A 17,400-nucleotide genomic window follows, 5' to 3' on the forward strand; every position below is an offset into this window, starting at 1 on the left:
CTCGTTAAATGAAAAGAATAATAATAGATGTAAACGAACCGAACTGAATGATTTATATTGTAAAGGATATAAACGAGGTTTAATTAACGGTCGCCTTCCGATCCAATTAAAATGTCTGACGTCCATAAATACGTTATAACTGTCTTATTCCACTTGGAGTCCAGCCAGTATGTGTTCTCTTTTATACAATTTATATGTATGTATGTTTTGTTTTTTTAATTTTTCAAATATTGGAAAACCTAAGGCAATAAAGTTTCCTACGAGTTTCCACGGTCGAATTTTAAAAGACGAGCTTTTTCATCCGATATCGCATTGGAAACGTGAGCTAAAGATTCGTGACAGGACTGGATTTTCTCTCACATGCCTGGTTGGTATACTATGTAAAGTATCTTCTCCTCCATGGATTTAAAACTTACTATGTAATATTTATATATGTACATACATAGGTACTATACATATTATATTTAAATTATTCTAAATATTTCAAAATTGAACTAACACGAGTATTTAATATGAAAGCAAAGTAATTAGATTTAATTAGTAATATATACGTAATAATATAATATAATAAAAACCTAAATAAACGAACAAATTACGAAAAATTTAAATAAATAGTACCTACGTATTTATTAAAAAAAAAATCATATCCCCTTAAGGTTCGTTTATACCAGTACAACTCAAGCTGGAGACTGCACGTAAAAAGCAATACGAAAAAAATATTTAATATATTTTACATATATGGACACATTCATATATTCCGTGATGTGTACGTCGCGTAACAGCGGCATGCCATAAGATCTATTCATATTAAATAGCGTTGTATGTCACTGAATGATGGGCGAGTGCACCCGCACTAACGAAAGTGCATATTAATATTTTAGGAGACGTCATATTGTGACAATTTTGACTCGATGATAAGACGCAAGCAATATCGTTGCGCTCTGTAATGTATATGTAAGCCGATTGTGCCTAAACAAGTATGAAAATGCCGAAAACTGGCGGTACTGTATAGTATTAATAGAAGTAGTCTTTTCCATGCAGTGCTGTGCCAAGCTAGTGTAGTGCTAGTGCTACACATGTAGTGCTAGATAATATAAACTGACCTTTAGTTAGATAATTTTATTTGAATACTGTGAGGAGGGAAGTAATGCAGGCTCAATTTTCCTTCAAGTTTTCTTCGTCTAACTTCCACATATTCAAATTATTAATAAATAAGTACATAAGTTGCAAAATGCAACTTCAATATAAAACTTGAATGCGAAATAAAATTTATGCAAATCCAATGCAAACTTGTGTCTTATATAACTTGAGCCGATATGCAGTCGACGAAAGTGGCAAATAAATATACATATGTATGTATGCATGTAGATAATATTGGTATACGTTATGTATATAGAATCTGTATTGTGTTTGTAGAGGCAATATTTCCTTTGAGTTCACGCTGGTTCACGGTAGCGAAAAATTTTCTTTTACGAGTCGATAGGCGTCGACGAGGATTTTTCACGATTTTCACGATTTCGCCGGCCGTGGAAACAGGATGTGAAGTCGACATCTTTATTCACGGTTTATTTACTACACGAAGCCGTGTCGATTCCGCAACATCGGGTCTGAAAGCCAACTGTGTCCTGTGCCAAGTCTGAAAGCTGTTGCGAAGTGTTTATAACGGCGACGACCAACTGCCAAACGATAACCAAATTTCACTACGGTTTCCTATTCATTTCGGCACACTTAGTAAATGAAATGACACTTGGAAAACTGGCGCGAAACTTCATAGTGCGAAAACTTTGCAGAATTTAACGATTAAGATCGGTATCAAATGGCGTTACGCTATGACGTCTACCCAAAGTACATACAGAGTTCCTCCGAATATGATATTTCATTGTATATGACTTTTGAAACAGCAGACGAAACAGAAAAGTTTACAAATTGATGCATAGCATATTTCATTTTTGAAATGTGTATATTTGCATATCTGCTCAAATATACAAAAATGATTTTTTTTATATGAATGAATACAAAATAATCAAATCGATAATCCTTGTCACAATCTATAAGTTGACCAACCAATATGAAGACGCATTTCTAATGCATCTTGTGGCAACTGATAAGATCATAAAAATAAACTAATGAATCCAAATTTTATGCTATAGATATTAGGCTGAAGTGAAAAACGCGAATTTTTCATTTCCATCTATGGACCTAGTGAAAAACTTTCGTCGTATCAATTAATTAAGAAATCATTGATTTTAAGCTGGCCTGTGCTACCAACCAATCCATTTATTTCAACAAAAATTTCGAAAAAGTAGACTTTATAATAAACACTAAAATTCACTTATTGGATTTTATTGGTGGGTTTATTTTAAATGGTAATAATATCAAAAATATTTTCCAAAAAGAGATATGTATATGAAAAAAATGTACTTTTTCGAAATTTTTGTCGAGATAAATCAATTCGCAGCACAGGACATTGTTTAAAATCAATGAAATTTCTATTTAACATTTCCTTGATACGATGAAAGAAAGTCCTTCGATGAAAAATAAAAACTAACATTTTTCGAAATATTTCTAGAATTTTTATGCAGTATGTTCGGCATAACAATGACATATAGGAAATAGAATACGAAGAGAATGAAATGTAGCTAGAAGAGTAAATAGATGAAAAGTAGACACAAGAAATTGTGGTACCTGATAGATTTTAAAAAGGTGAAAGAAAGGTCGCAAGGAAGCTGGGTGGACGAAATTAGAAAAAATTGTGGGGTCCTAATGATAATGATAATTCAACGCTTCTATTTGTTGGGATCGTGAAAATTTATCACGAAATCATCTTAAATTAGGGTCGTTTTGAAAAAAATATACGAATCGTAAAATTAAACTGGAATATACATTGATTTAGAAATTTGTGCGCGAAAATTGGCGGTGTGGACTTTGGTGTGAACCTTTTAAAAATATATAAAGGAAGCTTGTTGGAGAGCAGTAGATGGTGAAAGGCTGTTAATGATATTGATATAGCCCTTATTTAGTAGGTAAATTTTTACAAAATCAAAACTAAAAGAAATCTTGAACAGGAGTAAAACTCGCGTTAATTAAAATTTCAACAAATAATAATGTCATATTATTTAACTTCGTGTTTCTTTCTGTTATTCAAACTAAAAAGGAACTTTTTTCAACATGTTGTTGTAATTTATTTGGAAAAACTTTGTACTATATAACGACGGAAGTCCGTAGATTTGAATATCATCCAAGGCCAACAATGTTGACCCAGGCTTTGAATAATAAATACTATTTTTTCAAAGCATTAAAATATTATTGTTTTATTTTATAAAAAAATATATAAAACTACATATGTATGTACATATTTCAAATACAATTACTCATCCTGAATATACATGTGTACATACATACATATATACTAAAGAGGAATGATCCTCAATCTTATTATTATATTAAGGTCAATTTTACTATGGAAATCTTGGCAGGTATACGAGCGATGAAGAATGAAAGGGATTGTATAATTCATTGAAACGCCCCTCTCGCGAGTTTTATCCCTTTGAGCGGGTTCTCTCCTCATTCAAAATCTATTTCGACGATCGTAAATCACACCTGAGTTTAGACCGGATTTTAATTTGTCTTCGGGGATTTGTTTCGAATCTCGCACTTTTACATTATTATTGCCGCCTGTCATTTCGCCATGATTAATGCAAAACGGACAGCGAACGACCGACGACGCTGGGCTATTTTGGTGTCCAAGTTAACCGACCCACAGGCCCTAGTCACTGACCACTGAAATAGACGTAGAAACACGGCCAGAACACACAACACTGACTATACACATGGTAGATATACACACATGCATACATACTAGAGTAAAATAATAATAAAAAAGAAACGTTTTGAACATATGGACCGAACTAAATATACTTGGGAATAAAATAATAAACGATCAAGTTCAAGGCGAGACAACTTCTGTTGCGTGTTTGACGAGGAGTCGACAGTTGTTTCGGGGATTACGCGCTTTTGAATGAAGGGACTCTCCGAGATTTGAGACAAAATGTGATTGATGATGGCCACGAAAAGGTTTCGCGTGTATGCGGTCTATTTTCAGAATGGCTAGGTCTGAAAGTTTGTGTGTGACAAATCACCACTTTGCTCTGACTGTGACCCAATTGTGTTGTAATCAGTACGGGACAAGTCGACTAAGTGCTTTCATTATGCACTAGGAATAAAGTCAGGAAATTAATGCTACATATATGGTGTATTACAAGAATTCTCTAAAATTTCGCTTACTTCCAGAAATAGCTTGATAATTTCGTAGTTTTGAATGGATGTAAGTATTAGTTAGTTGGAAAGTGTTTGCTATCCCTTTTACAGATTAGTTGATTAGGTTGGGTACTTTCAATGTTACCGATAAATTTTGGAGAGTAAATCCAGATCTCAACGATACTTTTGAATTGTATTTGACTTCAGACGGTCTCATGCCAAATTATCACCATAAAATATTCATCGTATTCATTAAAGATTAAGCCCTTTATTTGTGCTTTATTCCTTCCACAGGACGAATAGAAAATCATCTCTCTTAACAAAGTTCACTTAAATATTTCCCATAATGAGGGACTTAATTAAAGATTCCTTTGTAACTATCTTCCCAAAGAGACTAAACATCTTAAATGAATCAGTGTCCTTCAAAATAGAATTCTATTATATTATATAAATATATATTTTAATCTCTTATAATCTTAAAGGTTCGATTATAACAGTACAGCTCAAACAACAGTACGAAAAATATTATTTAATATATTCTATATGGACACATTCATATATTTCGTAATGTTTACGTGGCGTATCCGAAACAGCAGTAACCGATACGATCTATTCATATACATAAGTACATGTTACTGAAACGTATCAAGCAGAATCTGGTCGTGGTGATATTCACGTATGATGTGACGTCATAGTGGCGAGTACACTCGTACTAACGAAAGTGCCACAATGTACATATGAACATCATATTGTGACAAAACTGACTCGAAGATACGACGCAAGCAATATTACACCGTATCGTCACGCTCTCTAATGTACATGTAAGCCGATGTTGCTTCGCACTTGTCCAAAATATGTGTGAATGTAATAGTGTTTTCCGTATATATGTAGTATGAGTCTTTTCCGTGCAGTGTTAAGCCAAGCTGTTGACTTGCAGTGCTGGATAATATAAACGAACCGTAAAATGAACTGTATTCTCTTATGTCTTATGGACATATGTATGTATATGACAAGATCAAATTCTGTAGCAACAAGTATATATGTACATACTTAATCTGGACTATGAAGCAAGATATAATGTACAAGTACTTTACATTATGATGAAGTAACAATGGATATATGGATAAAATAAATATTATAGGTGTATAAATTATTCAGCAAGATTTAAGGGATATCGTTAGCATCCCGAATATATACGTTTGTATGGAAGAGAGTAAATAAAACGGAAGATTATATTATATAATGTTGGCAGAGGCGAACTACGTTGGCCGAGGGCCCCATTGAAAACGCAGCTCGCCGGTGAAAAAGCTCAAAGCTCTCGGTTTTCCGGCCGCCAGGTGAATCATTTCCGGGAAAATTGCCAGCTAACCGTTCAATTATAACCACAATGCGCAAGCAGAATGATTGTTACCATTTTTTTCGTACTCGCTAATATTTGCATCGCGCCTGCATAATTTTGTTTATACAGGTTTGTAATCAAAGCATACCTCTACACGTATTTCAAAACAAAACTATTTATATGAAACTATATGTATGTATAGTTCACATTTCAAATCATTTACAGAATTTCGCAAAAAACCTATTATATTATATTTGTAACGACTTCTCTATTATATTGAATGCATACATATAAAACAGAAAAATTACTAATTAATTTACAAACATTATATAGCGATATAACCCCTATAGCTCTATTTATTAAGGTACTTGTACCGTTTTCAAGTACATACATACATACATAAATATGCATGATGAACGATGAGTTACTAATGGTTTTTTAAATTATAAGAGTAGGGTAGCTGTCGACAGAATCCTTTTAAGACAAGTACTTTTACAATATTTAATTTTATATTTGAATCATTTATAAAATGTTCCATTTTTAATAGTAAAATATTTTATATCTATGTAAAAATCTCTGGGTTCTTTCATCTACATATGTAATATATGTATGTACATATATATTACGGTCCAAGTGTACTGTTTGTTCGTTCATGAATATACTTTTTTTGTCATACACGAGCTTATCTGGCCAGTATTAGTGTACAGAAAAAACAAATTGAAAAATTAACTATGCAGTTTTTTCATGCACAGACTATTATATTAAGCATAATTTCAATCGTTTCATCCTCTATGTATATATGTATGCTTATAACCTGGGTTGTGATCTTAGATGTAGAATAATTATTCTACATTTATGGTTGTGATATTTTTTTATATCAGCAGAAACGAGAATTATAGCAACATTCTAATGCGGTTTCCTTAGAATTTTCCTTTTAAATACTTTTTGGATTTGGCATTTCAAAGATTTTGAGATCTCAAAAGTTTTAACATCTAAAAGTTAAATGCGACACCTGGTGAGTCTATTTGAAGAAAGCTTTTGACTGTTAGCACATAAACTGAAACCAATAGTTCGTGTATGAACAAACAAGTACTATCATGAACGAACCGTAGTGAACATTTGGACTGTAACACATACATACATACGTATAATATGATGTATGACAAAATAATTTAAATGGCGATAGTTTATTTTGTAACGGTTTTAATCTGTGATATTCATACAAGTATATTGATTTCAAAGTAATATTTTACTGATTAGGTAGGAGTCCAAAAATACGTCTAGTCGATTTTTGATGGACTATTGTGCTTTTAGCGCGTCTTGAATGAACCGTTGTCCGAAAATACAATCGATATTATTGGCGTCGTAAACAAGTAACCGTAACTTATACGAAAACGAGGTCGTTTCGGCTTAACGTTTATGTTTTAGCACTGGAACAATAATTTTCCGCGAGGCAAGGTTAAACTTGCACCATTGAAACGGCATGAAACTTTTTGGCAATTGCACTACGTTTAGAATATTATTTGTTGAGTGAAATAAGTAACCCGACTATTTTATGCATTGATAAAATTACACCTTTAAGTGTATTCTACGTTCAGAATGAGTCGTTTTGGTTTTGAAGTTTTTCTTTGTAATAAGGGGAGAAATTGAAAGATTTACGGTGTGCGATATGAAAATTTCGCCTTTATTAAAATTTTCTAAGGGGAAAAAATTCACTAAGGAAATTTTCTACTTCGTTTCGTGAAAATAGGGGACACGATTCAAGAGTACATATATGGAATTGACTTGGGACTAAAATTTCTGTTGTAAATAATGTATACATAAATATTCATAACTACATACTCTTACATACATACATATATACATATTTGAAATAAACAAAACTCAAAGGAAACACAACAGTACGATAAATAATTTTCCAAAAATTACATTTATATAAAAGTCAGAATTTTCTTATTTGTTTTAAAATTGTTTTTTAAAATTCGGTGTGGTGATGCGTTTTCTACATCGAGTTTTCCAACATGATGCGCGGCCGACTTACGATCGTCGGGAATAGGAGGGAAAAAAACCTCATGAAAAACATATTGGAAAACTTTTTTTATTAAATTTTCACTCAACGTTCACTCAATTTTTGTATAATTTTCACGCGTGCGGAAAATTATCGGAAAGTTTTTGAAGAGCTTTCGAAGAGCGCGTGAAGCTTTCAAAAACGATTTTAGCTGGAAAATTTAAATCGAAAAATCAGCAATATTTATTTATATTAAACATAACAAATATTTACGCCGAAAATCTCGAAACTGATAATATTTTCTGGTGAATCAATTCCCAAAACAACACTTGATTTAAATTAAAAGCTTCTTATTTGCATTAGTTACGTATTAATTTGCGTAGGTATCTAAGTGCTTCATCAATCTTTTATTTACTCTTAAGCGAAAATGGGCCATGTGGTTTAGAGATAATTCACGAAAATTGTTTACCAGCAGACTAAAATACATTTTTTTGCATAAACATTCACACGAATTCCAATATTGTATGCATTGCATATTCTCGTAGGCATTAGATACTGGAGCTTATACGTGAAATACTGTTGTTTTATTCAAAAATAAGGCGAAATTCAGTCGAAAAAGAAAGCTCATAAATACATCTATACGTAGAAAAGCGAGTCGTTCGAGGCACTCGAGAATACTGAATTTTCTTTTTTATTTTCCCTAATGGTAATATATATTCGTATCGGCGAGAAGAGAATCTACCTTTTGCAGAGATGAAAGAAGTACATGTACCTATACATAAAACAATGTGCATATATGTATATGTAATATAAATACATAGATGGATATATAAACTATTCACTGAAAGAAAAAAAAAATACGACACTCAAAGGATATGTAGTAATCGAGTTAAATTTGGTTAACAATACGATTAATATGGCGATAATTATTATGTGTTTAATGGACAACATCAATATCGTTAGTCATAATTTATAACGGTATACAAAAAACGTTAGCTCACAGCATATCAAAATACACACAACACTGAAAGTAAAAAATAAATAAATAAAAACAGTGCAACAATGTATTATTTTAGATAAACATGGGGGTAAAACTCTGAACACAGGTACAATTATACCTGAGGCGGGCGCTTTGGCTTTGAACGTTGGCGCAAACATGACAGGCTCTGTAAAATTCATAAATAAACTTGTTGATAAAAAGTTGATGAATATTATTGTTATTAAATAGCTCGTATGCAATCCTTCCTCAGAGGCAAGAGCTGTTACGTACAACTTTGTTACAACATTCGGCAAATTTGTATGGGGAATGGAAAGCTTTCAATTTCAGCTTTTAAACGCTTTGACGGTCGTATTTGTTTTAAAAATAAAACGAAAACGATTTCAGGGCGAAAAATAGGTCTCCATTATATACAGAAAAATCACTGCTAAAACAATTTTTTACGAATTCGATTTTTGCACAAAAAAATTTAGAAAAGTTCAATGAATGCAATAGTAAACTAGGTAGATAATATTTATATAATATACATACATACATTCATAATATATGAAAGTATTGTTTTTGTATGCATCATAGGAAAAGTCTTGATCTTTTCCATATACGAACTATGTAGTATACAGGTAACCAGTTTTGTTAACTACCCATATACATATAAAGAATGACTTTTTTTTTTTAAATTTTTCAAAACACAAATTTACTTACTGATTTAAAATGACATATATGTATAGTCCAATGCACTTAAATAAGTATTGGACGCGTTTTGCTCTGCATAATGGGAAGATTAAAATGGCAATGAGCGAATGAAAAAAGTGCTAGAATGGAACCGGAGAGAATGTAAAAGGTGCACCCTGTCATATTCCCATCTTCCTTCTCGAAATCCTAGTCTGATATCATCATTTATTTTTAAAAGATTAAATCTTACAGCCAATATTATATAAAACTTAACCTGGATTAAGAGTTTAGAATAACTAATGCTGCCTATGGTCCATTGCACTCAAATAAGGAATTCTGTATGCTCGGCATAACGAGGGGTAGGAAACAGAATACGTGGGTGAGAAGTATGCTAATGGTAGTTGGTTTAGTGAAGATATTGAAATGGCAATCAGCGGGTCACGTAGAGAGAAGAATGGACGACGTAAGTACTCGAATGGTACCTCAAAAAATGTAAAATGGTGAAAAGAAGGCCGCAAGGAAGATGAGTGGACGCAATTAGAAAAATGTGTACGATGAGATGGATAAGAGTCGCTCAAAACACATACGAATGGAAACGTATTGGAAAGACCTTCATCCAGCAGTGGATGATGATATAGATGTGTATGTATGTATATTATGCAAAAACATATTATACCAAGCTGTGTCTCATCCATCATGATCTGTTCTGCACATGTATGTATGTATATTATTCGAAATCAATAATTCAGTTTCTAGCATCTGCATGACTAAACAATATCCTGTGGGAAAACTATTCAGTTATAATAACAACAAATGTACACTGTGGATAAATTTGCCGAATGTTACAACAAACGTCGCTCGTCTCAAAGTATATGTATAGGTATATAAAACACACGTATACAAAATCGCAAATATGTAATACACAAACAGTATGTATGGTATTGATAAAATACACAAAGGTTTCGACTTCGTCGATATAAATTGCGGATATCAATTCATTTAATTAATTCGAACCCCTTTTATTTCGACCCCCACAAAATTTCAATCGCTTTAATGCCGCCGTGGAATTGCGCCCTTCCGCAATATCGAATCCCATTTTCGATGGTTAAACACCCCCTTTTAACCGATAGCAAAATATGTACAGTGTATATTAGATAAATAATAACAATCGATCAGAGTTTCTCAATGCGTATTATCGCATAATATATTTTTGCGTTGTGTGTGTTTGTGCTAATTTGTACTTAATCAACCGTTAACGCGTTGAGTGATGTCACATGTCCTAACACGGGTCATGGTCGACCACGCCTTGCTTTGACATTTCATGACTTATGTATAGGCTTTAGTAGTCTACGACTTCGCTATGAGATCCCCCAATATGAATTTAAACGATCAAATTTGTCGCCCAAATCAAATTGGATATTTTCGCGCGGAATAAAATATCAGTTTCGTTAACACTTTCGTGCCGGGTCGATCGTAAGCGCAATTGGACAATTTTGTCATTTGTTTGAATTGTTCCTTCCCACGTGTGTTTGTGTGTTTCGTTCAATTGAAACGATTCTTTAATCATATATTTCTTCTCACGCTTAAAAGTACTGTGTGAAACGTTTTACCGGATGGAAAGTGGTACCTAATCGACGTACACGCAATAATAAATATTTAACGCATACAAACTGTTGAAAAGAATGTTTAAAATTCGAATCAATATATGTATATGTAGTTGTATATAATTAGAAAACATTTCTCATTCGCTTTCAATTGATAATTCAAACAAATTATGCGGTAAAAATACGGAAGATCATAAAATCTCAATATGTACGTACTTCCGAATGATAAATACGTTTTGAATGCAAATTTAATGATAACACATTAAGTAAGTGCTTTAGTACCATAAATCAAAGCACGATAATAAATTTTCACATACATATGAGTACTAAACCCTTTCTAATTTCAAGTAGATTACTTTAAAAAATGATGCCCTCAAGATTGAGCAATCAAATTTGTTTAAATTTCATTTTTATAATATGCCATTTCTGTGCGGCAATTGATGTTTTCTTGTCTGCTATGATCTACATACATACATACATATATACGAATTCAATTTGCTTAAATTATTAAAAGACAATTACATGAAACTTTGCCGGAGCTTATGTGATAGCGAAAACGACGGGGTTAGAGGTCGCATTCATGAACGAGTTATAAAGCACAGAACAAAAGTCACTTTTAAATATGGAATACACGTTGTTTTTATAATGAATTCACAAATAAATCATAGAGTCTCACTTTTGAATAAAATAGTGTAAACTTTAACAGGAAAAAATAGAAAAATCCGTAAAATTATTCAATTTAAACATTACACAGAATCATTGAGAATATTTTCGTGTTAAAAACACACGTATTTTCAAAGCTTTTTCATATTTCAAATGATATCAAAATATCAAAACAATAATTTATTACACACAAAATTCAAAATTTAATTACCTATATTTTGAGACTTTCAAACAATTACTACAATACGATCTAATTTATTTTTTTTATTTTTAGTTTTAACACTTCTACTACGATTTTACTGTGGTATAAATGACCACACACGTAATAAGATTTCGTGTTAATTAAAGCTACTTCTGAATTTCAAACGTTCATTTTCAATAATAGGCAAACACTACAGTAGTCTTTCATGCGATAATTGTTGGCCACATGGATTAAAATTCCACATTGACGCTAATTATTACATATATTACTTTCAGTTTTTCTGATGGCACAAATCAGGTGATTCTTATTTCTTTAATTTAAATCCAAATGGCCAATGATGATCACATGGCTAGCGACCGTAGTGCTTCCCTTATATCGATGCGATCAAGAAAGCGACTATAACCCCACCTTATATTCATTAAAAACACATCTGAAAGTAAACGCTCAAACACAACGCTTGATTTAAATTATCACTTGACTTAATTTTTCCATACACTTTCAGATTATTATTATTCGATACAATATGTATGTATGTATACAAAAATAATACACTAGGGTAGAAATTCGATGCTTGAAGTACGCACCTTGGCGTGTGCGTTTAGATGCAGCTTGTTGGGTTGTTGTTGCAGTTGTTGACGTTGTTGTGTTGAGGGGCGCGAATAATGCAGGGGCGTGCGGCGCGCCCTACCGCTAGGGCGGCCGACTTCGCACTGAGAAAGTGCGGGGCGGCCCGCGAGCCGCCACTGGATATCACAAGACCGATTTAGACGCTGCCACTCGGACCCAAAGTCAGGGGCGTCCAACTCGATACGACCAATAGGAAGGGACGAACCTTGAAAAAAAGCTTTCAAGGCTGGTACGTCTCAATTTTAAGGTCCATGAAGGGCTGATAACGATTACAATATAAAAAAACGAGTGTTGATAACAGTTTATGTATAGTATCTATTGTCAAATTCAATGTCTGATTATTGATATTGATACTTGGTATATACACATGAATGCTTTTAACAGGACTGTGCGATCTGAGTCGTTAAAAATTGACTCTGATTTTGTGCTTAAAATCACATTAATTTTTTTATCTCAACCATTTTTTTTTTCAAAAAACCATAGTCGAAGGAGGCGACAAAGCCGATAGATCCAAAAGGTTTGTCAACAATAAATTAAAAAATCATCAAATTTATTTCTAAAAAGTTTAAGTAGCTAGATAATAATAAGCTATTCAAAAATTTAACCACTCTATTTGACAAAAAGGAATGTTTAATTTTTTTGTAAGAAATATATTTTTGTAGTCTGAGAATATGACCTCTCAGATAAGTGTTTTAGTCAACTGTTAGTTTAATCAGAGTACAATAATGTAAGCATATATGAATATTAAGTTACTAACTAAAAGTGACTTACCAATACTCAATGTAAATATACAGATCTGACACACAGTGTTTCAACCTTTGTCTATTTCTCATATTATATTTAGGTCAAATAGAGGAGAGGAATGATATTATATTAAACCATATAACATAGTACTCCAGATATATTTTAAAAATAAGCCAATGGAAGAATTTCATTTTACATTTTGAAATCTCAGTTGGAGTCGTGATTTTTTTAACTCCACAGCACTGGTTTTGACTTTATCTATATATACGAAGTATAAATATATGAAGTATTGTAATAGTGAGAAAATTGTACCACTTTTGACTTTGTTTTGTTTTTTTTTTGCTAGTATGAAATAATAATGCATGTTCAAAGTTGCCTGTATAGTAAGTTGAGTCCTGATGGTGACATTGATATCTAAGACAGGCCTGCTCGTACAGCTGTCAGTTTAGAAAACATACACATGGTAAATCAGTAAATCGATCACACTTCGTGATATTTGAAGCGACGCAATTACATTACTGTCGCATTTTCGTCAAGAATTGGGTCATTTACATAGGTAACATATGTATTATACATGTGTTTCATTTGTTTATAAGTTTTATCAAAAAATCGAATAAATCAAGTTTTGTATCTGATTTATATTCATATATTTCATCCCGTGCGAAGCTGAGTAATTTCGCTAGATCAAAACTAATAAAATAGTACTTATGTATCTCATCTAGATTTATACTAAAATTATAATATTTTTTCATATGTATGTATAAATGTAAACTTCGTTTAACAGAGTTGAGCAATTGTTTACCATTTCAAAGTACATTCTAGTGAATAAATTTAAGCTCAAACTTATGTAGCTGTAAAAGTCTGCTTTCTTTAATCATTGGAATAGGTTTCGACGTAAAGTGCTACCATCTAAACATAAACAGATTACTAAATCAGATCAAGACTAAACTTAAGAAAATCTACACATAGTATGCTCATCACATATGTATTTGTATATATTTACATACATACATATATCGTATTCTCATTAAAAACATTGTAAGCATACTCGGACTGTAAAACACACAGGTGTATTCGATTGGATTTGGGTCACGATCGCACGCAAACAAAAGGATCATACCTTATCTAACCATTTGAGTCACCGCACGTGGAAGTCGCGTGTAATATTTACACGGCATTCACTATTAATACGAAACGAAGACGATTACTTAGCCTTAATTGAATACCCCTGAAGTGTAGAATAAAAAAAGTGTATGGTATAAAACGCGGGCGTCCACACACGTGCGCCAGCGGTTTGTTTTACGTAAAGTGATACATTTGGCGTGCGGGCCAAAAGTCAGTTATTTAATTACATTTTATAGGGTTCATTCCGGCAATTTGTTTCATCTATCTAACTGGGGTGTTGTGTTGCATCGCGGCGTGCAGCCAAATGCATTTTAGTCACATATGAAATCATATTATTTTGTTTCTTCCAAAAAGTCGGACTATATGCTCACGATGTTTGACTTTTAAGTATTATTATTATGTACTTCACTATGAAAAGAATTTTAACTATTCAATACAAAGAGGATTAGGAAGGATCTTCTTCAGCGGTTTTTGCTATATTCTGAATAGGCACAAATATTTAGTGGGTGGGATGAATAAAGTAACTGCATTGGACATAGTGCACTGATGCGTGTACAGCAATGTTGTTACTGCTGTTTAAAAAATCATTTGGGTTGGTTCCATTATGCAGAACTACGTTCAGTTGAGACATGAATCAACTTGTCAAATTATGATAAGAGAAAGCTGTGTACATAGTTTGTATTTGTAAGTTCTGTTGATAGGAAGTTATTCCGTTCATTAGTCATGACTGAAAGGAGCACAATCAAAACCTGATGTATGTAAGTAGAATAAATTAGTCAATTTTCTCATTAACTGTGTATTATTCTGGAAAATTTTAGATGATCGTCCATCGTCTGTTGAAATTCTGACGGTTTGAAGCAAAATTAGCACTAACTACATTCATCTTGTCTATATAATTATCCTTTTCATTCATTTCTATATATTCTCTCCACCAAACAGTAGGAAAATTACTAAAAATGTATATTGCACTTAATTGAATACCAGACATATCATGTTTAGACGTTAGAAACAATAAAATAGCAACAACAATCAGAAAGTAGAAAAAACTTTATGTTTTAGAAAATTACATACGTATATAACCAGCAGCATAGACCGACCTTTCTATAAAACTAATTGTAGTTAAATACATACATACATATGTATGTAGTTCCGTTGTAGAATTTATGCCATGTTAAAGCTCAAGAGCAGCTTGAATTTTCTGATCGGATCTCACAAAATTTTAGTATCAAATTTCACGAAATTCTATACAACGCTAGTTGGATTAGATCAGATAGACAAGCGGAAGTTCTATCAAGAAAAGCACGACATGCGTCAAAGACAATTCGAGTGGACAGATCGGCACGAGGAGGCGTCGAGGTAAATTTCAGAGTGGCATCTGAAAATGATCAAGAGGTCTAACCTATCTAAACACAGCATGTTTGGGACACGGTCGATTGGGCGCCCAGGACGATTGGGCGATCAGTGTTACTCGCCACTGCGACAATTGGACGACGAGACTGGCGGACACTGCGTCAATTGGGCCCTGCGTCAATTGGGCGCTCATCGCACTGGGCGATCATCGACTGGCCGACGGCGACCGGGCGACCAGGGCGCGTGGGCGACCACCGACACGGCCCGCTGGTGAAGTGGTCGCCAAGCTTACGTAAACTCTGCGTTTTGCAAGGAACGACCGCGAACGGAGCGTTATAGGAATTTCCGATGCACTGACAAATATTCTACCTACATACATATGCTTTATACCGCTTTATTTTTCGTTTCAGTTTTACCAATTTTTCGTAACAACACGAATCATACTATTCATTTTTTTCGCTATATTATATTACATTTGCTGGAATTTTATATTAAACGTACTTTTATAAATACATGTGTAGCACCTTTTCACAAAAAATAATTGTAAGATGACAAATCATATGTACCTACATATTCTCCAAAATAATATAAAAGAAAAATGATCGATTGAATCTTTCGCGCAGTGCTTTTAGTTTTTTTTCAAATGGACACACTTTTTTTTCTTTTAAATGTTATATTTCAGTTTTATCAATTGGATAAATTCACACTCTATTCTCAATTTTCTCAACACTGTATTAGTTATACATAATAACAAAATATTTTCTAATAGCGATTCTCAAAGTTTTCAAGATTATATTTTTTTTCAATGATGAAATACGTTTACGAAAAAAAAGCGCATACTTAAATTCGTTCGCGGAGCTCGAATAATTTCCCTTGAGCTCCCGTTCTATGGTTATTGTTGAAAATTACATTGAGCCACAAAAAATCACGTTTTTTAGTTACCAGAGCGGAGACTAACCAATCTTTACTAACTTTGACCCACTGAATTCGAATATGATATTGATTTTTGCTGGTTGGTGATTGTTTACGAGATATGAGCGTTTAAAAAAATGCGCGATTTTTACAGTTTTTTGGCTTTTGCGGTCTTTAACTCAAAACCTAGTATTGCTGTGCTCAAAGTGAGTATTGGAATCAATAGTCAGATGTTTTTCCTATTGATTGTGATATTGCATTGCTTTAAAATACTTATAATTAATTGTCTAGCGAATTTTAAAAGTCAAAAAAATATTTTTTTTACGGATTTTTTCTCCGTGCTATTTTGCATTTATTTGGCAATTTTTTTATTTCACCTCGTTTATAAGGATTGGTTTTCTATTTCAATATTTTTTATTTTTATCTAAACGTACTAACTCGAGCGGTAATTGCAATTTAAATGCTTTCGTTTTTGTTGCTCAGTGTTATTATAGTCACATTAAAATCTATATGATAGTTTATAGTAATTAAGGCTCATTTCGTTTATCAATAATTTAATAAGGTATATTTTTACTAATTAATATCTTTCGCTTTTGTAAATTCGAAACATACATACATATGTATAACGAATTATGTTTACATCTATAACTGTCATCCAGCGCTCATCTGTTCATCTAATGTATAATTTCTTTAATAATATTTTATGCGTATAAAATATTACAAAGACCTTACAAGAAATTATATATTTTCAAATATTTGGACCGAATGAACGAACTCATTCAAAACGTTTTTTTTTTACTATGAGTGGCAGTTTTATTGCCTAAAGATAAATAATACCGCGTCTCATAGGCTAGGCTAGAGATGCTCTGCAAGTCATTTTGATAAAAGAGTTCTCAAAAC

The 17,400-nt window shown here is 32.7% G+C and overlaps 1 protein-coding gene across 3 annotated transcripts in view; it reads right to left on the reverse strand.

Moving 5' to 3' along the window:
* Positions 1 to 17,400, reverse strand: part of LOC143918987 (uncharacterized) — an 87,503-nt gene that overhangs the window by 43,474 nt on the left and 26,629 nt on the right. The window contains exon 2 of one of the 3 annotated variants that reach the window (XM_077441133.1): positions 8,723 to 8,770. The exons of the other annotated variants lie outside the window; for them this stretch is intronic. Within the exon in view, the coding sequence (XP_077297259.1) occupies positions 8,723 to 8,770 (48 nt within the window). The remainder of the gene's footprint in view (positions 1 to 8,722; positions 8,771 to 17,400) is intronic. 3 annotated transcript variants of the gene reach the window in all.

The sequence above is a fragment of the Arctopsyche grandis genome, chromosome 11, assembly GCF_051622035.1.
Source record: "Arctopsyche grandis isolate Sample6627 chromosome 11, ASM5162203v2, whole genome shotgun sequence".
NCBI lineage: Eukaryota > Metazoa > Arthropoda > Insecta > Trichoptera > Hydropsychidae > Arctopsyche > Arctopsyche grandis.